The sequence below is a fragment of the Triticum aestivum genome, chromosome 5A (genome assembly GCF_018294505.1).
Source record: "Triticum aestivum cultivar Chinese Spring chromosome 5A, IWGSC CS RefSeq v2.1, whole genome shotgun sequence".
In the NCBI taxonomy this organism is placed as follows: domain Eukaryota; kingdom Viridiplantae; phylum Streptophyta; class Magnoliopsida; order Poales; family Poaceae; genus Triticum; species Triticum aestivum.
The window spans coordinates 442,439,557-442,465,004 of NC_057806.1; the positions used below are offsets into that span (position 1 = coordinate 442,439,557).

The following is a 25,448-nucleotide window of genomic DNA, read 5'->3' on the forward strand; positions in this document are numbered from 1 at the left end:
CCGATTTCTCCACAAATCTTGCATGCACACATATCCTTTCCATAAGGCTTCAACTTCTGGGACACAAACTGAGACTTTAGCAAAGTCAACTTAAATTCTTTCCAAGTGGTTACTCCTTGCCATCTATTGATGGTTTGGTACATCCTCCACCAAGTAGCAGCACCTCTTTCAAAGCATTGAAGAGCATACTGGGCCATATCCTTTCCGACTATAGGCTTGTTCTCCATATGATCCTCCATGTTCTGAATCCATTGGTCTGTCTCCAATTGACTCATCGGTCCAGAAAATACAAGCTCATCTTCATTCATCCGCTATTGGGTCCATGTGGGTTTGGGGTAAGATAAGAGAGATAGAGAGGGATGCACACAATACAAACAAAAGTTTTGAAAAGACAGATTTTATTGTGGCTGTCGGAAAAACATCAAACAAATGACAGCTCACAATCGTCGCATCTAACGTAGGTATATAACAGGGGTTTGGTCTTCTAAAGGTCAATAAATCTTCAATGTCTCCAAATTCTTCAAACCTTATTCATGCCTCCAATGGCTTCTTCCAATCGTGTTTGTCCTTCTCAATTTCTTCTGCCAGATCCTCTCTGTTGACAAAAAGTTTCTCGTGACGTCCTTTAATATTTCTGGAGTGGCATTCCAAACTTCTGGGTTTCAACATCCTTGGCATGAGCCATGGTCCTACTGTCCTTCAGTTCCTGACAAATCTCCTGTATCTCAAGGTTTTACTTCTCTAGCTTGGCTGCTTTCAACTTCTGGTCTTAAGTTCTTCACGAAATGCTTCCTTGTCTAATACAACTTCCTGGAGCTCCATTTTAAACTTCTTGATGTACTACTCCCGATCTTGGTGATACACTAGCTAAGGTTAAAACTGCATCCTTTGCTGATAGATGCTCCATCATCCTTCTACCATCCAATCCTTCTGAAGGAATGCATGCTTAGCTCAGCTCGGTGACCACAGTATCAATGGTGATGACATCACGGATAACCGTGTTTCTGCCCTTGTCATTGCCATGAGCTACCTTGCCAGTTGATATCTCCTGCCTTAGGGTTTCTTTGACAAAACTTCGAGTTCTCAACTCTACATGCTCCAGTCTTTCTCCAACACACCTTGATCTCGGGTATTGACAACTTCCATAGTCTGCCAAGTTCCATCAGGGTAGCAGTCCTAGGTCATACAAATCTGGGGATTCTTCAGAGCCTCCAATTCTCCTAGTCTTCAGAGTCTTCTACAGCTGTAGTTTCCATTATCATAATGTATGGGAAAATCTTCTTCATTCCGAATGGTCTTACTGGTCTGATATCCTGTACTTGTTGGAGTGGTCTCATCAGTCGAATCTTCGAGTGGTCAAAAAAAGGGAAAGGGGTATGGTCTCACTAAAGGGAATATTTGGAATAAGCTCAGAAGAGAAGAGAGGTAAAATATCTTTTTGAAAGGGAAAGTTGTAGAGAAAAATATTTGCTATGGGCTTGCCAGTTTCTAGGGTCACGTCCTACAGTCAACATGTGCTCTGATACCATCTTGTAGCGACCCGACCCGAGTGGGTCAAGTCTCTGTGCTTACGTGTCATCCCTGGATCGGTATGCTGACACACACACAGTACTCGAAGGATTTATAACAGAGGTAAATCACATGTATAAAATAACATAAATACTATTACCTCAATCCATATAGCGGAAGCAACAAGGTTGTGGATTCCCATCAACACCAACGGCAAAGTTGAGTGTAGAAATCATAACCCTAACGTATCACTTACTCGTCGTAAGATAATCCTGCAACATGAGACGTTGCAGCCCGAAACGGGTCAGTACATTGGATGTACTGGCAAATTCACACCATAGAGAATGATGAACAATGGCTATCACTACATGCATATTTGGCTGGTGGAAAAGCTCTATGGTTATAAGGTTTTTGCGTAAAGCCAAATTTTCCCTACTGCAAAGGAACACATTTTAATTACTATCATGGTGGTTGTGAAACATCGAGAATGGTTGACAGCATTCTCAATCCCAATTAAAAATAATTAAAACCCAACAACATTAATTAGAAGTAACATGTTGAGATTCACATGATATTCAAGTACTAGATACTCAAGATGTCCATGACCGGGGACACGGCTAATCATGATTAGTTTATACACTCTGCAGAGGTTTGCGCACTTTTCCCCACATGACTCGATCGCCTCTGTTTGTTTTCTCGCACTACATGGTGTTTGAGAAACGGATGACCGAGACATAGTCTTTCAGAAGCGCTAGCACCTTACATGTGGGGTAGACCGTACCACCTACAACCCCTACATCTGCTAGTCCACCCTGTAAGAGTTCGCACAACTTAGTCAACTATGCCAGAGCCCATAGTAGCATGTGGCTGCACACGGAAGTTTCTAGCATGAATTATCTTATGATCCCTTTGTGCCTGGGTGGCGGTCCGAAAAAAACAGGCAAGTCCTGATAGACATCAGGTGCCTCAATCCACCCAGATGTGTGTTTAAGTTATCACCTTAGATAAACCATTAAAAATTATCAACTCACATCTGTCATGGATATCACTCACCCAATCCACGTCTACTAGCATAGCATGGCATAATAAGCCAACGTAGAAGTAACTCCCAAAGGTTTCATAATAATACAGGTAATAGGTACTACCTCATCTACTTCCCATCCCACAGTTTAATTAGATCCTAATCATGCAATGTGTGAGGATTGATCTAATGCAATAAAACTGGGTTGTACAAAAGGTATGATCAAAGTGTGAACTTGCCTGCAATGTTGGTGAAGATGATTCACACTCAAAACTTGTGATAGATCTACTCATCACACTCCGGTCAATCTATCATAATCAAGCAATAGTAACCACACAATAAGTACTCATCTAATGCACAAGTAAAACAAGAACGAGAGAACGAACCAGAAGGTTCAACTTAAGAACTCTGGTTGCAAAGAAAGAAAGAAAGAACTGAACAAAGAAACGGAAAACAAACGGCGGAAGAAAACAACTCGGTTCTAGCAAGTTGAAACTAGGTCAAATTTTACGGGGGCAAAAACTTGCTTAAGTTGATTAGACGGAACGGCGGTTTCGAGACGAAACTCCAGGCGCTTGAATCACCTGATTCCGATAAACGGGCGAGAAGATAATCTAGAACGAAGATCGGATCTAAGATCGCGATCGCGGAATAAATCCGACGAAAAGAAAGAGACGAACGGTTAATCAAATGGGCGTCGTTAACCGGGAATAATCGGTGATCATGTTCGTTGAGACGAACGGTCCGAAAAAAGAATGAAAACCGATCTAGGGTTTTCGGAAAAGAAACCGAAAAAAGAAAACGGAAAACCGATCTAGGGTTTTGGAAAAGAAACCGAAACGAAGAATCGAAGAGAAAAACCGGAAAAGAAAACCGGAACGGTTTCTTTTAAAAGAACCGAACCGCGGGGAAGAAAAAGAGAGGCGTGAGGCTACCTCCGGCGAGGCGGGGCGAACGGTGGCGACGGCGGCGTGCTAGGGCGGCGGCGGCGACGCGGGTGTGGGTGGCGCGGCGGCGGGTGGGCGCGGGGTTGGGGCGCGGGGTGGGGCACGGCTTGGGAGGAGAGGGGGTTTGGGTTTTGGTGTGAGGAGAGAGGGGGTCTATGGGGGTATTTATATAGGAGAGGGGAGAGATTACTTGGCATAGGGGACAAGAAATAGAGTAGGAAAAAGGAATCCTAGATGAAAAAGAAAACGGAACGAAGGAAAGGGGAGGGGCTAACCTAGCCGAAGTCCTACTAGGACTCGGCCTAGAGGCGGCGGCGGCGGCTGGCGCCTGCTTGCGCCTGGCGCGCTGCGCGCGGGAGGCTGGGAGGCTGGGGCGGCGGTGGCTGGCCTGGGCCTTGGCCCGGCTAGCCAGCGGGATTCTTTTTTTTTTAAACGGTTTCGCGCGCAGAAAAACACAGAAAAGAAAATCTAAACGGGCTCTAAAAATTCTAAAGTAAATTTTCCCCGACTCTTAAAAATGAGCCGAACAAAATGAACTTTACTCCGAACCTAAAATGCAATTTTCGAAAACGCGCATTTTTCCCTATCCAAAGAAAAACAAACAAACACCGGAAAACGAAATTTGATCTATTTATTAAATCTTCATTTTTCCTATATTTTGGGAAAGTCATATTATTCCCTCTCTCATATTTTGATATCGGAAAAATAATTGAAGATGAAATAAATAAATCAAATGACCCTCTTTTCAAATTCGAGAAAACTCTCAAATATGAAAATAATGAAATCTCCAACTCTCTCCGAAGGTCCTTGAGTTGCGTGAAATTTCTAGGATCGACCTAAATGCAAGAAAAATAAAATATGCATGATGATCTAATGTATAACATTTCAAATTGAAAATTTGGGATGTTACAGACGACCCCACAATGGAGACAGGTCCGACGACGACACCGCACCGGAGCCCGAGCCGGTGCTTGCCTGCATGACCATGGAGCAAGTGCAGGCGCACTACAACGCCGCCCTGGTGAATGAGTGTTGGGAAACATATTAGAAAATAAAAAATCGCTCTGTGATCAACCAGGAACACTATGAAGATGCTACATTGACTTGTGTTCTTCCGCTGCAACTCATAGTCGGTAACAATCTGATCCAAACCATTATTGCATCTTCATAGTGTTCCAGGTTGATCGTAGGACAATTTTTTTGTTTTTTCTACTACGTTTTCCCAACTGGCATTGTGTCCCGTGTGGGCCGGTCTGTCTCTCATGTTCTAGTCTTCCTCGCCCAAATTTGCACCTCCACTTCACAGGTCTTGAACTCTGCCGCCGTTCATGGAGAAGACGGATGAAGGACGTGCTCGCCGATGTGGATTACAAAGGAAATGGACGAGGCCGCCGTTGTAGAATAGGTTTAGGGTCGGGGCGATTTTGTTTGTTCTAAATGTTCGAGATGTAATGAAAGATGTTCGAAATGTAATGAATTTCGTCTGATTTATGTCAAAATCCGTCATGTTTGCATGAATATCATCCGGTTACTTGAAATCCAGCATGAAATTTATGCATGCAGCGTTGGATGGCCGCCTCCGGGATCTGTGCCTGCGGATTGGTCCCCCTTTGTCCGTGCACGGGTACCAGAGCAAACTTGCGAGTCTGCGTTGGAGACGCCCTAAGAGCATGAAACATAAAAATTTCGCCATGGCACAAGAAGCTTAGAGGAAAGACATTGAGAGAACATTTGGAGCGCTGCAATCAAGGTTTATAATTGTCCAGGAGGCTACTCATTTCAATAACAACTTAACAAGTATGTCTTGGCAAATATCATGATAGATTATGTTTTTCTACACAACATGATCATAGAGGATGAAAGGAAAATATCAGGCCCATTGACTATGAACCTAATGGAGGACCAATCAGGTCCCCGCAGAAACCATGACCGCATTAAAGCACTTCTTGAGGTGTACCGGAAGATTGAAAACCGAGCCTCCCATCATCAGTTGAAGGAGGTTTTCGTCAACAATTGCTGGCAGCTAGCTGGGGAAAGCGCTTAAAATTGATTCAAAATTCATTTATTTTCATTTAAACCAATTTATTAGATTGGATTATTTATTAAATTGGGCTAATTATTTTTAATATTATTTGTTGAATTATGCTCATTGTTTCATCTAAATTGTTGTCAATAGGCTAAAAAAACGTACGACCCTGGACAAATGGTCCATGCATGCAGGGGAACTGGTTTGCCATATCCATATGGGGTGTGTTCCATATCACATATGACGATTGCCGATGTGCCGAATCTGCTAGAGTTGCCCTTAGCAATACAACGCATGACAATTGTTGAGTTGGAAGAGAAAGAAATGAGAAAAGGGGGTATCTTGTTTTTAGCCAAGAGATGATCTCTCACTAAGAAGAACAAGAGAATTATATCCATTTTACTCGAAGTCATCTCTTAACTATGTGTTTTCTATTTTGCTTTTAAATTTTTGAGGAATGATAGAGTTCTCCCACCTGAATATATATTGCTCAAAAGTGGCCAAAGCCAAGAGTCACTCCTTAGGCTTTGACTGGTCCAGTTTATAAGGAAAACCGTTATTTTATTTTTAATCATTCAACACATTTAGGAGCATGCAAATATTAATCGTTAGATATAACACTAAAAAATGACTAACTGTATAATTTGTTTTCTTATCTTCTCACGTATGCACGACATACGATAAGACCATCTTCTCAACAACTAATGCGCCTTTGGAGACGTAAAAGAGAAAACTCAATTGACTGCATAGAGGTCCTTCATTCCTAAAATAAACGTAACACCAGAGCGAGGCGAGCTCCCCAACCCAAGATTCGTGACATCGACGGCGCACAGACCGCCACCCACGGGCCTGGCATACCATTGACACACCACCTACACTACACGTACCGAACCAAAAACCGCAAAACAACAAAGGAGATCTCCCCGCTCGCTCATATGCCATGCATGCACGCATGTCCAGTCCAACAATGGCATGGCATAACATAAAGCATCGCACATCATTCCAGCCCGTGACCGATCGACCCGCGATATGATATGATTATGAACTGACCACGCTTTGGGGCGACAAGAATCGCGGGCTGCCACGCCACCGCCGAGCAATCCTCATGATCGCTGACAGCAACGGAGCGACCGACGTACCTACGCGCCGCGCCGCGCCGGCGATCGATGCGCACGCGAGGAGAGGACGGACCCTCCGCTCCCGAGATCCGGGTCCGGCCAGCGGAGCAGCGGAGCGGAGCTAGCTGGGCGTGCGCAGTCGATGTCCCCCACCCCGTCTTTCGCTTCGCTGCTGCCGGTGGGCGACCGGCACGGGGTCGGGCCGCCCAGCGGTCCCTGGCCTGCCTGTGCCGGTGCCGAAGCAGCTGTCATCGGGGCCAAGCCGGCCCCCGAACCGTACTTTAGCCGGGGAGATTAAGCTCCCAAATCATGCCTCCTGGAACTGCAATCGATCGAGCTAATGGAGTGAAGTTGGGGAGATTAAAACAGATTTTTCTTCAACAAAAAGTGAGATAAGGATGAACAGCAATGGGACTGGGGCGCTGTCCGCCCACATTCAGTAGTAACGCAACATTATTCCTGGATAGGAACAGTGGCGCGTGCGACTCGATCGCGGGCACGCCATGTGGGGGGATGGCACCGCACAGCAGTTCCCTCGCGTGGCCGGCCGGCCCGGGCAAAGACCATCGCGGGCAGAGAGATAAGCTCGGACCGACGCACAAGACGGAGAACTCCGTCTCCGTTCCGTGGCACAGGACAGCGCTGTGCTCCCCTCCCAGTTCGGCCGTGTGTGGCTGTGGCGGTGGCTCCTGGTCCTGGCTTGGGTGGATGCACGCCATGCGCCAGCACGGGCGCCAGCGACGTGCGTCCGGTTCGTTCGATGCACGCAGCCCGCCTGCCCAGGTACATGCAACATGTGGTGCACCGACCGGTCGCCGGATTGGATTGGATGAATTTTGCGCAAGAACACGAACGGTCGTCGCGCCGCGAGATAAAAGTCGTGCGAAAATCCACGGGACGCTTTACTTAGTGGAATAAAAATAATACTGTACTGTACTAGTCAACTGATCTCGCAATCAAGATCGCTATAACATTATTTTTTATTTTTATTTTTTTAGCATCAGTACAGACACAAGCGCTCATATACATGCATATACACTCATCCCTATGAACGCACACACGCACACCCTACCTCTATAATATTAGTGGATCAACAAATGATAAACTGAGTATACTAATTTGTACGTATTTGACCGGATCGAACTAGATATACATACATACACGCGGACACGTAATGCCCACTTGTACCGCTCTTCTTCGCCAAAAAGAAAAGAAAGTAAAAATATCTCCTGGCGCTGTCGCTGGTCGTGGCAGATCACATCACACGTTTGGGACACTGCAAATCTCCTGGTGGCATATATACGAGTAAAAATCGACATCTGTTGCCACCTGTGCGGATACAGTCTTGTACTGACGATGTCAAAAGGTATGGCAACGCCAACGCACGATGGGTGAGCTTTGGAGGGTTGTGCATAAATGGCGCAGCCTATTCAAAAAGATTTTACTCATGAGTCGTATTCACATCTTGTTTGCCTCTCACTAGTTCGTACAAGAATTGGATCCTGGATACAATAGTTTTTTTTTTTGAAACGAAGGCAAAAGATTTGCCTCATATATTAAATAAGGAGAGAAGAGTTATAAATTAATAAATAATAAAAAAGGAGAGAAGAGTTTGTTACAATACACACTTAGAATACGGCATGTCAATTATTCTCGCAATAAAAAAGACCCTAACTTCTTTGCCCCGGCGGTGATCCAAAGGTTTGCCTCGTCGACGATGATGTTGAGTAGAAATGGCAGAGGCGTGCTCTTATGCCGGAACACTCTTGCGTTCTCTCATTCCAAATGACCCACGACACAAGCATGGATATAATAGTGATTGACTGCCGCGAGAATTAGAATCGTAAATCACCAACCCAATTCCAGTGAGTTAGAACACGATTACCGGTCTTGCTAGGTCTCGCTCGATTGAGATTTCCTTGAGTTTCAGTCCATTCATAGAAAAAATGCAACAGGGCAAAAGAGTGCAAGTTGCACTTTCCTGAATGGACTGACACTTCAGAAAAGTTCAGTCGACGGAGATCTAGAGAGGCCCTATGATTACTCCAAAGGACTAATTTTTAACACTAGCGAACAAATGAAATTGGGGAGCACATTTGCAAGTTTTGATCAGTCAATAAGCTCAAAGTAGCTCCTCTGCACGCGGACAGTGTCATAAAATTTCAACCGATTTCATGAAAATTTCAAATTTAATCCAAAGTTTTTACGTTGTAAACGTTTGCCCGTTTCAGTCTGCCAATAAGTTGAAAGCACCCTCTCTGCGCCTGGATAATGTTGGTCGAATTCCAGTTGATTTAGGGCAACTTTGTAAGCGTGAACACGCGGTTAAAATTCTGAACACCCAACGTATGGTTCCTTGTTGCACTAGCTAAGCGTTTTAGGCAACAATGTGTGTTGTCGCTGGCATGATAGCCGAGACATCGGGTTTTCGGACTCCACTGAAATCTCTATGAGCGCCATGGCATGACAACGAGAGAGGTGCCATGCTGTGCAAGTGTAAATGTCGTTCGGGCGTTCCATTCATCTACTTGCTTATATAAAACTTCTGTGTGCTTCACGGGTTGATTTTGTGTTCCCGTTTGCACCACACGAACACTAGTTCGCCTTGGTTCAGTTTTCGTGTGGCATGTATGCTCTGAGCATAAACATGCAGGCTCACCGCACCAAACGAACTGAATCTTAACAAAAAATTGACCATTCAGGATGCAACTCCTGATATTCAGTGTTCATCCAGGTTTCAGAACACCGGCCTGATAACGTCGCCGAAGAGGTTGTAGCATGTGTACTTGTGCTTGAACATAGCTGCTACTCCTGATACTATCTTCCTACTTAAAACAGAACATAACTCAGCTAGAGCCCTTGCTTAAGCAACGATTCACTACCCTTATGAAAAATCAATTACACCAGAGCGTTTCCGAGGGCGAATCCACTTTGAATTTGATAAATGTATTGCTTGTGAAGTATGTGTTCGCGTATGTCCAATAGATTTACCCGTTGTGGATTGGAGATTTGAAAAGGATATTAAAAGAAAACAATTGCTTAATTATAGTATTGATTTCAGAGTTTGTATATTTTGTGGTAATTGTGTTGAGTACTGTCCAACAAGCTGTTTATCAATGACTGAAGAATATGAACTTTCTACCTATGATCGTCATGAATTGAATTACAATCAAATTGCTTTAAGTCGGTTACCAATCTCCATAATGGGAGATTACACAATTCAAACAATTAGGAATTCGTCTGAAAGTAAAATAAACAAAGAAAAATCTTCGAATTCAAGAACGATTACTGATTACTAAACTTTGATTTTGTCTTTTTGTTATAAAAATCTAACAATTCTTTATTAAACTTTAAAATTAAACTATAAAGAAAAACGAAAAACTACTGCTTATTGGAAATTCTTTCTTATTTTAAATCAGACTAGATTTTCATGATATAATATAATTTCTAACTATACAGTTTATACACAATAAAATACCCTAATCCTTTTTTCCTTCCTTGAATCCTTTAGTTTTAGTCAGTTCATGAAAAAAATTATACTATTAATTTCTTTTTATCCATAATGGATTTATCTGGACCAATACATGAGATTCTTATGCTATTTTGGGGATTTGTTCTTCTACTAGGGGGTCTAGGAGTAGTATTACTTACCAACCCCATTTATTCTGCCTTTTCGCTGGGATTAGTTCTTGTTTGTATATACTTATTCTATTTTTTATTAAATTCCTACTTTGTAGCTGTTGCACAACTTCTTATTTATGTGGGAGCCATAAATGTCTTGATCATATTCGCTGTAATGTTCGTAAATGGCTCAGAATGGTCTAAAGATAAGAATTATTGGACTATTGGAGATGGGTTCACTTCACTCGTTTGTATAGAGATCTAAAGCAATATAAAATTAGAACACGACCGACAGAGCAACAAGTTTAACCGTGCATAAGCATCAGCTGACAACATGATCGCAGGTTGAGTCATGGATTCAAGAAAGATCAGATACCGCTCTTATGATGGATCGGATGGTAACAAGAGGGTACACAGACGTCGCGCCACGCCTGATGGAGGACGTCTAGAGCTATTTCACATGACCAAGGCGCTTGAGGGTCCATAACACACCTTCAGCACCTTGTTCCTGGGCAGCTCTCTTCTGGGGTTTGGGCTCACTGATGCACTCCACAACAGTGTCTGTGAACGTCTCCACAAGAACACTCACCTTGCATGTGAACCTGCAGTGTTGATAGAACATCAGATATGCCCATTTCTATTTCAAACTCTACCTACCATCTTAAGCAAATTATCAACCAGATGCATTTTCCACCGCCCAGAGTAGAAAACATAAGACATCAGAGTTGTTATTTATTAGCGTTGACGTGGTAGCTAGCCCGAGCTAATGAAACTATAGAAATTTTCTCAAAAGAACATGGACTTCTGGGCTACTTCTGAGTAGCCTTCAGTGTTTATCACCATTCCATTATTGCCATTGCAGTGTTTATCAGCATTGGATTTACCAACTGCACGATCTTGTATAATTATTCAATTTTCAAACAGTAGTGCATGGCACATCAGGAATGCAGCTCGATTATCAGCATGCATGCCATACGAGCTGGTAGTACAGCACAAAGTGTTCAAAGAACAGTCAAGTGAGTATAGAATGGCCAGTAACTGTCACACCTTGCGGAGGAAGCCACTAGTGGCTTTGCCTATGATAATATGGACAATATTACATTTGAGGTAATATAATGCACAATGCGCCTATATCTGTTGAAAGCACATAAAAAACAAATTACAGATTCGCGGGTTAATAGGAAAGCTTACAGTTTTGTATGGCCATGTCCATGTTCTTGAAACTCATATGTTGGACTCTTCCAGCCAATTGCACTGCAGAGTTGAGCCAGTCTCGACCTTGCTTCTGGTTCTTCATTTGCACCGCCTATGAATTCAAACAAAATCAGCAATTATAAAACAACAGTTTAACTTCAAAAATAAGATTTATGCATATATTGCTAGAGTGATGCATCCCTTGTTCCGTGTCCAAGATTTTATTTGAAACACTGTATTCTTAGTTAAAATACTCTTGAACCAAAATACTGAACATTCAGATCATTAACTTCTTACCTGTATGGAATATTTGAACTGTAATGATCCTTTCTACCCGAGTCATGTCTTCGGAATTTGGACATGACATTTGCCCAAGGTATACATCATCACGAGAAAGTACACCATGCAACAGGTAATTTGTGAAGAAACTGTTAATACTGTAGATAAGATAAAGCACCATCGTTTTCTGACCAAAAGATAAAACACCGCCCAGAAGGATATAAAGAAGATGCTTACATGCTATCTATATTACGAGTCAATGGTTTAAACTGGCAATTTTCTAGAGAAGGATTTCACAGTAAACTAAGAATCATTCTAACGAGTTATTGTGAATTTTGTAATCCTGGACAGACTGCAGAAGCCAGAGAAATTAGTATCCATGTAAGCCAGAGTTGGGGTAGCACCAATTGAGGAGAAGCTTGTCCAACATCGTTTGAGATGGTTTGGGCATATTCAGCGCAGGCCTCCAGAAGCTCCAGTGCATAGCGGACGGCTAAAGCGTGCGGAGAATGTCAAGAGAGGGCGGGGTCGACCGATTTTGACATGGGAGGAGTCCGTTAAGAGAGACCTGAAGGATTGGAGTATCGACAAAGAGCTAGCTATGGACAGGGGTGCGTGGAAGCTTGCTATCCATGTGCCAGAGCCATGAGTTGGTTGCGAGATCTTATGGGTTTCACCTCTAGCCTACCCCAACTTGTTTGGGACTAAAGGCTTTGTTGTTGTTGTTGTTGTTGTTGTAAGTTAGCTTCAGTGCTATGTCCACATTACCTTGTTTTCATGCCAGATCAATGTCACTTTCTTCTGATATATCACTTCTCTTAACAATTGAAGCTAATGTTATAGTAGTACTATAAATATCACTCTCTATGTCCGTGAAAAAATCACGCTTTTTCCACGCAAGAACAGTGTCAGGTCTCTGTTTCTCCATGGCCTACCAAGATTGCCTCTTAATCGTCTCCATCCTATCGGCCTTTTCCTTAAATCTCATGTGGTAGTTATTCCAAATCTTGTGTGGTAGTTTGTGTGTTCCTAATCTGGCTAATGACTGATGTCAATTACTTCCATGAACGCGTGATTAATTAGGGGCAGTTTTGGGGAAATAAGAAGGCCAGTTCTCTTCTATCATTCATTAATCTACACGCCCAGAAAATTACGCCCACTTTTTACGATCAGAGGGAGTACATATACAGATGAGGAGGTTATAAGATCATCCAGTCTCTCATTATATAGGCAGCAATAAGTTATTCAAATTTTCCATTCAAGTACATTGATATCTAAATTTTGGCTAACACAACCATACTTAAGAGATATAACTCTTTGTCCATCTTATTTAAAGGCTGTATTGATTATTCTGAAATCAATCAGATTTAACAGTGGCTAAAAGAATCATGAGAAGAATTAAAAAAGATAAGAATTTCAAATACCAAGAACATGCCCCTCACTGCAACCATTTGCTTCACCATTGCTCAGCACAACACAAGCAGACTCTTTTGGTGAAGGATCACCATGCCCTTTATTCTCACTCTCAATGGCGAGTTCAGTTTCCTGCTGCGGTTGGGCAACACACCCTGTAGCTTTGGGCTTTTTGTGCGTGCATAACACCTCCTACAAGTAAAACTATTAGGACCATTCAAACAAAAATTGATTTTTTTGTGAATTACATAAAAAATTCTTCTAGCTGATGAAAGAAGAGAGAAACCCAAGATACAACCGATGTGCTCAAAGGGAAGATGGAAAAGAAATGAATGCAAGAGATGTTGTCATCTTTTACCTTTTCTTCCAACTCCTTCTCCGTTCTTGTATTGATCGGCATGATACTAGGCTCCTGGTACACAGGCGGCACCATAAACACTGAGCGGAAAGGAGTCACCTAACAAAAGTTACAAAAGTACTGGTAATTTGGTATATACTTCTATGAAAATGATTTCTTGAACATTGTACCGTAAACTGAGTAGAAGAAGAGCATTTATCAACTGATAATTTTACCCAAAAAATCTGCTCTATTATGGACATTAATTACGATAAACTAGATCGAATCTGAAAGATTGCGATCCAATCAGGGATATCGCGTTGTGAAGCTTCGATCGAGAGCTACATGAGCGAGAGGAATCAGGGCTCCACCTGAGGGAGCGGCAGGGAATACCGGAATAGAGGACGGAGACCGGGATCGATTGGAATTGAGCACGAGCTGCGCGTGCGGTGGGAGGAGAGAAACTAAACCTAGGGCTATGCAACTCGAATTCCCATGGGGCCATAGTCCACTATATATACACATACATGTGAGGGAAATATGCAGAAAGCCCCTTATACAACAGGGAAAATACAAAGACTATACATGGCCACAAATATAACTTTGGAGAATTAGGTAATGCACATTAACTAACAACTGGTCCAGATATATGGCTCCAGAAAGCATATACCACAAGTGAGCATGACGCTGTATAAAAGACAGGATCCATTGTGTGGCACCTAAGCCAACCCTACGGAAATTTTGGCGAAGATGGCATGTTATGTTGGGAAAGTTCTATGAGGATCTTTCACAAAATCAAACAGCGAAAATAGAAGACAAAGTTTTAAGGTGTTAAGAGTAAGGTGTTAAGACAGTGATAATTGCAGAAATACAGTTAGGCGTTCATGATCTGTATGGAACAAACCATTACAAGCTTTTTGTTGAACAAAGATGTAAAAGGTAGTCTGGGAAATGGGCACCAACCTCGCCATTCTTATGTGCTTGTAAATACATACCATAAAAGTTATCACACTACGAGTCGCCAATGTTACTTGGTTCAAGCAGCCTCTAGAACAAATTCTAACTATGACAATCTGTCACGCAATTATTAGTCTGCAATCTTGAACACCCCTCCTAGTCTAAAGACCGTCAATCTTCCAGATCATTATTTCAAGTCAATCAAGGGCACTACACTACACTTTTCCCCTAAGAAAAAGAAGATGGCTTATTCCAATCTGACTCGCTAACACTAACGCTGCACTGGAGCAGATACTGAACTATCAACCGTGGCATGTACAAGATCAGAAACTGTTGTGCAAACACAACGCAGAAAGTGGATGATTGTTCTGGAGTCTCAAGTGAGCGCTTACCCGCAACGAAATGTAGGACCGCGCGATGCTCCCGGAGGCCGCAAGCGTGCGGGAGGGGGGCGTCGGGTTGGGAACCGCGTTTGGGGCCGGGGCCGGTCTCGGGGACGCCGGCCGCAGGGCACCGGATCGAAGCTCGCGCGAGTTGGAGAGGGAGAATATTTAGTTCTCTTTGGGGCTGCAGCCTAGATCTCGCTGGGGAGAGGAGATGGGGCGGCCGGCCGGTGGCATTCATCCAAATCCGCCAGGGAGCCCTTGGCCGTGCGCCTCTAGGATCACAGGAGGGGGAGGTTCGCGGCGGCGGCGGAGGAGAGGAGGCGCCGGAGCTTGGGGCAGCCGCGGGAGCATGGGCGGGCCGCCATGGGAGGGTTTAAGGGGACGAGCGGCGAGGAAGAAGACAAGGGCAAAAGGAAAAAAGATCGAATAATGGAAAGGCTAACTTTTTTTTTTGAGGGAATGGCAAAAGGCTGACGAAAAGGCAAAGCGCTCTGTCCCCCACAGGCCCGCAGCCGAAAGATTCCGAGTTCTGGGCCAGTGGAACTGGGTAAACCTGGCCCAACAATAACAGCCCATGAGACTAGTGTTAAGTGTTAATGCCGAGCGGCCCGTCACAGGAAGCAAAAGCACTGGGGTGGTGGCTGATCGGCGACGGGAGGGAATGGCGACGGAGTTGGACTCCGGTGGCGGCTCGAAGAGGCGGCGGACGGGCGAGGGAGGGGAGCGAGCGCATCCAGGCGCGGGGGCGGCGGCGGAGGACCGTATTTCGTCGCTGCCGGAGGCGCTGCGGCTGCACATCCTCGGCCTCCTCCCGTTCAAATCCGCCGTTCGCACGGGCGCGCTCTCCACCGGGTGGCGCGCGCTCTGGGCGCACCGCTGGCCGGCGCCCTCATCGCTCGACCTCCGACTCAAGACCCACGCGCCCCCGGCGCCGATCCTCGAGTCCCTGGAGCGGCGCGGCCGGCGGCGCCTCGACCGGCTCTCCCTGACGTTCCAGATCGGCAAGGGGGACCTCGAGCCCGACGGCGTCCACCGGATCCTGGACTACGCCGCCGACCTCCACGTGGACTTCGCCCACCGGGCCCTGGGCTTCATTTTCAAGCTCCGCCTCCCGCGGGGCGACGCCCACCTCACGCGCCTCACCGTCGGCGGCATCCGCGTCGGCCTCTCCAAGCCCTTCTGCGCCCGCTCCCACACCTTCTCCGTCCTCGAGGTCATCTACCTCGACGGCGTCACGCTCTCCGACCACACCGTCGAGAACCTGGTCGCCGCGTGCCCCCTCCTCCGCACCCTCGACCTGCGCTACTGCGACGGCCTCGATTTCGTCAACCTCGAGGCCGCCGGGCCGCACCTGAGGAGCCTCACCGTCGCGGAGTGCGGAGGGGTGAGAGACATTTGTACCATGGAGGCGCCCAGCCTTCGCTCCTTCCGCTACAGCGGCTCCTACATCCGCGCCCTGACAATCCCTGCCACCTGCGCGCTCGCCGACCTTTACCTATGCTTCGGCGGACCTGCCGGTCGCCTCCGGCCTCTCGGCACCCCACTCTGTTTCGATTTTGCTTGGCCTGCAGGGGTGCCAAGAAATTGGCTTCAGGCACTCACCAACCTCTCAAGCCTCACCGTGCTTACCCTCTGCAGCAGTGCCCTGCGGGTTCGTTGCTTACTGCATTCCATTCCATTCCATCGATTTAATTGCATTACTCAGCTACTCATTGGTCATAGACTTCTTTGCAGAGAGTGTCTGCCAAGGCTCGTGAGAGATCACTAACCAAAAGTGGTGCCGCGTCGTGCAAATTGAGGAATTTGAGAGAGCTGCAGCTGCTGATGTTTGCAATGTACAACAGCAGCCTGGATGACATTTACGTTTTCATGGTGGCCTGCTGCCCCCCTCTTTTAGAGAGGCTGTTTGTGCAGGTGAAGATACTAGAGTGCAAGATGACCTTGGTTGCTAAACAGATTGCACTATGGCCATTAGGGATGCATTTATTTAATACACATTGTACGACATGGATTTTTAGGACATGGTTCCACGCGAGGATCATATCTGGACCATTAGTTTTGCCTTTAAGATCTGTGATTAATATAGCATTTAATAAATACGAGATATATACATCATGGATATACAACAGATACCAAAATGAATACATTATAGTGGGCCAGGACACTTTAGTGCTAACAAATGTGTCGCAGGCAACTCTGTCACATTTCCACCTACCACTCTCAGTCTCATGCGTCTCTCTTTCCCGTGGTCGTCACATGTAAACTGTACTGATGTGTTCGTGAGCGTGTGGCTGATTCATTATGAGACGTTTAAGGAAACAAAACAGTAACAGAAGCAGCTAACCATCATACATTATGTGCGAACTATTACATTTGGCAACAATTAAGATAAACGGGAGGTAGCTGGTATATTTCATGCGACATATTATGTTTAGTACGAGCAACTTAATTAGTGCACTACAACTTAAAATGGATTAGTATATTTTTTTATTACTTCTCTAGCCTAGCTAGGATCCTCGGACAGAACAACATCTCCAAATCGTCAGTACTACTCCCATTCTCAATGGTTTACTCTCACACATGGCAGCTCGAGATTAGGAATTTTGCTAAAGAAACACAATACAGCTGCATTCAGATCTTCCATATCTGTGTGCTAGAGGTGCTAGAGGAGCTGGTGAACTGCTGTGAGACACTGAGCCATTGGTAGAATGGAGACTTCCCCTTTCATGCATGGAACGAGAGACAGAGAGAGAGAGAGAGAGAGAGAGTCTACATCTCCATTTTGTTTCTAAAAGAAGCTCCACAAATAGTATAAAATGTTTTTAGTAACTTTAAGATGATAAGTTCAGTTGGGAATAACTGATTTTTTGTTTGGTAATCTTCATACTACAAATACCAAAACACTTATTATAATAAACAAATTATACCGCATGGTACATGGAAAAAACATTCCGCACAATAGTACAATTTCAGGTTTAGTAATCTTCATAAACAAGTAAAGTGACAAAGTGGTAGTGTGAAATTTTTGCGTGGCCATACAAATTCTGGAGCTACAACGACTAGATGCTGAAAGTCAAGGATGCGTGAGGGTTGGCAGCTCGCTGGTTTAATGCGTGAGGGTTGGCAGCTCGCTGGTTTAATGCGTGAGGGCTCGGTTCAATGCCCCTCCCCTGCCTTGCATGCCATTTACTGTGCAAAATACACGGCAACACCGAGTGGTTATACGAGTGGTTAAAATCCTTATACGGCTCACGCGTATTCAAACTGCACGAATCACGCGAGGACATGCGGTGTGGATACCAGACGCGCGTGGCCGCATGTCCACTCGCGATTATTCGCACATTGTATTGTATACTTTCTCTTGCTGTGCTTTACTTCTTCCTAATGCTTACTATGCTCTGTTGCAGCTTCCAACAAATAGTCACTATTATAGACTGGGCTCAGAACCATCAGAATCAGAGGAAGAGCTACTAGAGGAAAATGGGCCAGTGGAGGAGCTGCGGGGAGAAGAGGCACCTGAGGAAAATGGGCCAGAGGAAGAGCTACCAGAAGAGGAAGATGAGCTTCAGGAGGAGCTACTAGAGGGAGAGCTGGCAGAAGAGGAAGATGAGCTTCAAGACAAGCTGCCAGAGGGAGAGCTATCAGAAGAGGAAGATGAGCTTCAAGACGAGCTGCCAGAGGGAGAGCTATCAGAAGAGGAAGATGAGCTTCAAGACGAGCTGCCAGAGGGAGAGCTATCAGAAGAGGAAGATGAGCTTCGAGACGAGCTGCCAGAGGGAGAGGCGTCGGAGGAAAATCAGTCAGAGGAAGACTGGTCAGATGAAGAGCTATCTGATGGAGGGCAATCAGAGGAAGAGCCAGTAGAGGGTTGCCTTGAGAACCTTAAGTTGCTCAAGATGACGAATTTCAAGGGGGGTGACAATGAGATGAGGCTACTAAGATTTGTGTTGAGGAACTCTACTAGTCTCAACCAACTGCTGCTATTTACATCGAAGAGTGATCGACCAGAGTGGCTCCAGAAGGATTATCTGGATACATCCGATATTCTTGAAACAAAAATATTGCCTCTCCAAAAAGCCCTACCAAATTGCCAGATAATTCTCGGTGAGTCTGATGGTGATGCAATTCAGGCATTTCATCGGGAGGCCTTTGTCGACGTCTAGTTAGTTTTTCGCTAGCATAGTCTTACAAAATAATTTGAAATATCAAAGGCTAGCAACTGCTGGGCAAGATATGCATGGTTCGGTGTTTCTGTATTCCGTGAAGGATTATGGATAACTGGTGTAGTCTTATACTCTGCAGTCTGCACTCTGCACCTTAGCTATCTGAAATATCACTTTTTACTTCCATGTCTATTAATGTTATTGCCTTGCTGGTGTTTTCTACAAACATACTGACTTGAGTACAACAGCTGAACAAGAAAGTCTTGCAAATACTCTAGAATACTGAGACTTGTATGCGCTATATTTGTACTCTTCAATCTTCATGTAGCAGTAGTATACTGATATTATCGGTTTTTGCAGCGTTACTTTTTTCCTTGTCAATTGCCATTGTCCCTTTCTTTTTACTAATATTAACGGGTCGCTCCCTTTAGGCTTGAAGATTAAATGATTATTGTGTTGAAGTCATAAGAAAACCTGATTATGAACAGAAATCAACTTGAATTGGGCCCGGAAACTGTCAGTCAAAAATATTCTTTCTGAAATTTGACTTGTCAGCCACTTTGAATCTGGACAATGGTCCAGTTTTTGTCAATACTTTCCCCATCAATTCAGCTCAGCCTGGCCGGTGGCCACTAGTGCTATTTTCGATCGTGTGGTACAAGATAGGATGGTGGTAGCACTCAGTCGCAATGCAATCTGACTGACTGAAGATAGGATAGTGGTAGCACCCACAGTCTGACTGAAGGATGACACAACTGAAAACCTATGGCTATTAGCTCAGTCGCAATGCAATCTTCACTGGAGGATGATACGATTGTGACTGACAAAGAAGAGTCGTGTGGAGTGTATCATGCATGATCCGCCCAGAAAATGACTCGAGGCTATGTATAACCCCATCCCCTCTCTCCCCTCCCCCTCTGAACTTCAAGTGAACAGTAGTAACCAAACACATACCCAAGCACAGAAATAACAGAATGGCTGCGTCCGACGAGACGCCGATGGTGCAAGACCTGGCGTCGGCCGGCGTCAAGGAGCCGCCGAGCTGGTGTTTCCTACTACAAATAAACTGACCTGAGTACAATAACTGAACAAGATAGTCTTGAAAACACTGTAGAATGCCGAGACTTGTACTCCATGTGTTATCTTTGTGCTCTTCAAACTTCATGTAGCAGTATTATACAAATACTTTAATCTGTTGGAATGGCAGCGTTGTTGCAGCGTTACATTTTTCCTTGTCAATTGTCAAAATCCTCTTACTTACTTGATATTAACGGGTCACTCCCTTCAGGCTTGAAGATTACTAAATGATTATTGTGCTGAAATCATGAGAAAACCTGATTATGAACAGAAATCAACTGGAATTGGGCCAGGAAACTGTCGGTCACTTCGCAAAAAAAAAACTTTCTCAAATTTGACTTGTCAGCCACTATGAATCTGGACAATGGTCCAGTTTTTGTCAATACTTTCCCCATCAATTCAGCTCAGCCTGGCCAGTGGCCACTGGTGCTATTGGTCCACATCGCGTGTGCTGCCCGCTGGATCACGATCCAACGGCTGAGCTCACATCGGAGCACTGGATAGATAGCTCAGTCGCGATCTTGACTGGAGTATGATACGATTGCGACGGACAAAGAAGAGTCGCATCGAGTGCGTCATGCATGATGTCGCCCAGAGAATGATTGGAGGAGGATTAAGACAAATTTGGAAAAGGAAAATCGAGGCACACACTCGAGGCTATACATACCGGCCCCTCCATCTTCAACTTCAAGATGGCTGCGTCTCACCCAAGCACAGAAATGGCTGCGTCGCCGATGGTGCGGCCGACGGTGCAGGAGCTGGCGGCGGCCGGCGCCGAGGAGCCGCCGCGGCAGTACGTGCTGCCGGAGCAAGACCGTCACGGCGACCTGCTGGCCGCCGACGAGTTTCCGGAGCCCATCCCCCTCGTCGACCTTAGCCGGCTCACGGACGCCGACGAGGCCGAGAGGCTCCGGGCGGCTCTGCAGACCTGGGGCTTCTTCCTGGTGAGCGAGCGTCTGCGTGCACCATAATGCATGGATCAACTAGTTTCTGAAGTTACTGAACTCTTGCTGAGACTGTTTAACACTTGTCCAGGCCACCAACCATGGGATCGAGGACTCTCTCATGGACGCCATGACGAGCGTGTCGAGGGAGTTCTTCCGGCAGCCGGCGGAGGAGAGGCAGAAATGCAGCAACCTGGTGGACGGCAACGGCAAGGACTACCAGGTGGAAGGGTATGGCAGTGACAAGGTGGTGTCCGACGATCAGGTCCTCAACTGGAGCGACCGGTTGCATCTGAGAGTGGAGCCGGAGGATGAGAGGAATTTCGCCAAGTGGCCCAGTCACCCCGAATCTTTCAGGTTACCTGCTCCCCTACCTTGAGTGATGTTTTTCACATTTCTAATACTGTATTAGCTTAGTTGCAATGCAAAGGAAGGCACAGTGTAAAGAATAGTGTCATAAACTCCACTCTGGGTAAACGTACTCTGTGATTTAGTCAATGGGCATTGCATGTCTCTCTTGCTACTGGACCCGTGTTATCATGCCATTTCCTATAATGAAGTTAGGCTAAGTTCTTTTTAAAAAAGACGCAACTTCCCTATGTGAATATAGACTGTTGTAAACTTCTCTTAGTGATGTACGTAGTTCTTTTGTTGCTCGCGGTGTAGTTTTGTGCATTTTGTTGATTAATAATTGCTTTCTTTAAAAGATATCCAAAGTCAGGGGGTATTTACTCTCTTAAAAAAGGATATTCAAAGGCAGCTCATAAAAAGTTAGAAACTGAATTAAAGGACCAGAAGCTTTTATTTGACTAAACTGTTCCAGAGTCTTTCTACAGGGATGTGCTACAAGAGTATGCATCAAGAATCAAGAAAATAAGAGACCTCGTCTTACGGTCGATAGCCAAGCTCCTGGAGATTGACGAGGACTACTTCGTCAACCAGATATCAAACAAGGCCCCCGGGTTTGCTAGATTCAACTACTACCCTCCATGTCCGAGGCCTGACCTAGTTTTGGGCCTCAGGGCTCACTCCGACGGTGGTCTCCTTACCATCCTTTTCAACGATGACACCGTCGGTGGCTTGCAAGTTCAGAGAGATGGGAGATGGTACAATGTTCCAGCAAAGCCTCACACATTGCTGATTAACCTAGCAGACTGCCTAGAAGTAAGCATCTACTACATACACACTTACTCTCTTGATTAATATGTAATGGTAATGGTCGGTGTTATATCCTATCTCCTGAACCCTGATGCTTCATTGACTTGTATGTAAAACTTTGACGCAGATAATGAACAATGGAATCTTTACGAGCCCGGTTCACAGAGTGGTGACGAACGTCGAGAAGGATAGGCTTTCCTTGGCTGTGTTTTACGCCGTGGATGCAGAAACGATGTTGGAGCCAGCGCCCGGTTTGCTGGATGACAAGCGACCGCCAAGATATAAGAAAATGGTGGCCAAGGATTTTGTGGCTGGGCTCTTTGAACATTTCCGTCAAGGGAAGAGATTCATTGACACCCTGAAAATATAGGTTCGCTGTTTATTATGGAGCCGTAGAAGTGATTGCTATAAAGAATAAAGAGATGGTTTTATCTATTGTGCCAGTGGGGGTCTACCTTCGCCTTTCTTATAAGTGACTCAGTTTCAGTTATTGATGACATATAAACACTCACAACTTCAGGTAATTAGTCTCTAAAAACGAAAATAACGACCTATAATTGTTTCCTTTTATGAGGATGAATTAACGAACGAACAAAATACACGGGGCAATAATCAAAGCATTGAGTGACAAAAGCATTATAAAACGATACATGTATGGAGTTCATCTAGTCAACGACCTTTTGCAGCTCCTTATCATCTCACCATGGTATCGGTGGCCTCTATTTCCGTTTCTCACTATCTCACAAACATTTGGGGATGAGGAAATTTGAGTCAACTGTCAAACAAGGCGTATATGTGCAGGACTCATGTATTCTCGTGGAGATCAACGTAGATACGTATAGAGGTTGTTAGGCCGGCTTGTTATCTCTTATCTCTTGTAACTAGCTTAGCCTTATCTCTTCTATTCTTCCTCTCCAAGTTGTACTCCCGATTCTCTCCAACCGCATGTATGCGCTATCAGGGATCCTGTGCCCCTGCCTATAACATGCAACACGTCGCCTCACATCGAGGTAAGACGTTTCCGCTCTCGCACATGGTATACAGAGCCTCCTCTTTCAATCTCATCTAGCTCATCTCCATTAGTGCCCTAGCCATGTCTTCCTCCGGCTCCTCCCATCCAAACCTCAATCAGCAGGTCACGGAGAAGCTTACCCACACGAACTATGTGATGTGGCGCGCCTAGATCATGCCGCAGCTGCGGGGCGCCGGTGTCTTCGGCTATGCCGACGGCACCACACCGGAGCCGGCCCGACTCCTCGCCACCAAGGACAAAGACGGGAAAGAGTCGTCGACGCCCAACCCTCTTCACCCAATCTGGGTACAGGAGGACCAGCAGGTTCTTGGTTACCTGCTCAACAATCTGTCCAAGGAGGTCCTTGTGCAGGTGACCGCGATCACCACGTCGCCCACGCTCTGGGCTGCTCTGGCGGGCATGTTCTCGTCTCAGTCGCTCAGTCGGGTGAACAATATTCGCACGGCCCTCATCAACGCGCAGAAGGGGACTCAATCCGTCTCCACCTACTTCGCCCACATGCACGGCCTCGCGGACGAACTCGCCGCGGACGGCAAGCCTCTGCCAGATGACGAGCTTGTCTCCTACATTCTCCATGGGCCGGACATGGACTACCAGCCCCTGGTGTTTGCCCTCGACGCCCGCACCATGCCGGTCTCCATCGACGAGCTCTTCTCCATGATGAGCAACTTTGATCAGCGCGTGGCGCTCTTCCAGTCCTCGGGCGGCTTCAAGTCGTTTGCCAACGCCACCTACCGTGGCCGTGGCGGCGGCTCCTCTCATCACCGCGGACCACCTCGCAACAAGGGCAAGGCCTTTGGTGGGGGCAACGGCAACAGCACCACTCGCGGCGGCGGCGGACGGCCCTCTTCTGGCAACAACAGGGGCCGCCGTGGCGGCTCCACCAGATCACGCCCGGATGCACCTCGCTGCCAAATCTGTGGTAAGCTAGGGCATACGGCCAAAGACTGCTGGTACCGCTACGACGACGGCGGCGACTCCTCCCAAGATGAAGACAAAGTTGCTGCTGCTGCGGATGGCTCCTATGGCATCGACACCAACTGGTACGTCGATAGTGGTGCCACCGACCACATCACCAATGAACTTGAGAAGGTGACCATGAAGGAGAAATACCGCGGCAAGGACCAAATCCACACAGCTAGTGGTGAAGGTATGAGGATAAACCACATTGGTCACTCAATTTTTAGTACCCCCCTAAGAAAAATTTATCTTAAGAAAATCTTGCATGTTCCTAGTGCCAATAAAAGTCTCTTTCTGTTCATAGAATTGCCCTTGATAATCATGTTTTTCTTGAATTTCATCCATATTTCTTTTTTATCAAGGATCAGGCCACGAGGAGAATTCTCTATCGCGGTAGATGTGTTCGAGGGCTTTACCCGTTGATTCCGGAGCGCACAAGACTCAATAAACAAACTTTTGGTGTTGTCAAACTCTCGTCAACACGATGGCACGATCGTTTAGGACATGCTTCTTTTGCTTTAGTTGAAAAACTCCTTAGGAGAAATAAGCTCCCGTATGTTGGTGAGCGCAATGTTGAAACTATTTGTGATTCTTGTCAGCGAGCTAAAAGTCATCAATTGCCCTATCCAATTTCTACTAGTGTTTCTAGTCAACCATTACAATTAATTTTTTATGATGTTTGGGGCCCTGCTCCTAGCTCTGTTGGTAGACACACATATTACTTTAGTTTTATTGATGACTACAGCAAATTTTCTTGGATCTATCTTCTTAAGAAAAGATCCGACGTTTTTCAAGTGTTCAAAAATTTCCAAGCACTTATTGAGCGTAAATTTGACTCCAAAATCATTGCTGTTCAATCCGACTGGGGAGGGGAATACGAGAAGTTGAACTCCTTCTTCCAAACCCTTGGTATCTCACACCATGTGTCATGCCCCCACGCTCACCAACAAAATGGCTCGGCCGAACGCAAACACCGTCACATTGTTGAGGTTGGCCTTGCGCTTCTAGCCCATGCATCTATGCCATTAAAGTTTTGGGATGAGGCGTTTCTTGCTGCTGTTCACATCATTAACATGCTCCCAAGTCGAGTCATCAATAATGAAACTCCATTAGAACGACTTCTTCATGTCAAGCCGGACTATTCCACACTTCGTGTGTTTGGGTGTGCGTGCTGGCCTAACCTACGCCCTTACAACAAACGTAAGCTCATGTTTAGATCCATGCAATGTGCTTTTCTTGGGTACAGTGCCCAACACAAGGGTGTAAAATGCCTTGACATCTCCACTGGTCGCGTTTACATCTCAC

The 25,448-nt window shown here is 45.6% G+C and overlaps 1 protein-coding gene and 1 pseudogene across 7 annotated transcripts; one reads left to right on the plus strand and one right to left on the minus strand.

Moving 5' to 3' along the window:
* Positions 1-10,443: 10,443 nt before the first annotated feature.
* Positions 10,444-16,448, minus strand: LOC123103883 (endoribonuclease Dicer homolog 4). 6 transcript variants are annotated; one of them, XM_044525579.1, is made up of 6 exons: positions 16,304-16,448; positions 13,487-13,585; positions 13,140-13,320; positions 11,734-11,781; positions 11,434-11,548; positions 10,444-10,844 (listed from the first exon to the last, which is right to left on the minus strand). In XM_044525579.1, the coding sequence occupies exons 2-6, from the start codon at positions 13,559-13,561 to the stop codon at positions 10,694-10,696; spliced, it is 570 nt and encodes a 189-aa protein (XP_044381514.1). In that variant the 5' UTR covers positions 13,562-13,585; positions 16,304-16,448; the 3' UTR covers positions 10,444-10,693. The 6 variants fall into 6 exon arrangements, 5 of the variants coding, with proteins under 5 accessions (XP_044381514.1, XP_044381511.1, XP_044381513.1 ...); XM_044525576.1 differs by lacking the exon at positions 16,304-16,448 and adding an exon at positions 14,815-15,602 and having other exon boundaries at positions 13,487-13,566; XM_044525578.1 differs by lacking the exon at positions 16,304-16,448 and adding an exon at positions 14,815-15,045.
* Positions 15,172-22,619, plus strand: LOC123103885 (uncharacterized; annotated as a pseudogene). Its single transcript, XR_006450017.1, has 8 exons — positions 15,172-15,355; positions 15,806-16,459; positions 16,543-16,722; positions 18,216-18,974; positions 20,894-20,992; positions 21,084-21,349; positions 21,829-22,156; positions 22,278-22,619. The product of XR_006450017.1 is annotated as an uncharacterized protein (transcript).
* The last annotated feature ends 2,829 nt before the right edge of the window (positions 22,620-25,448 follow it).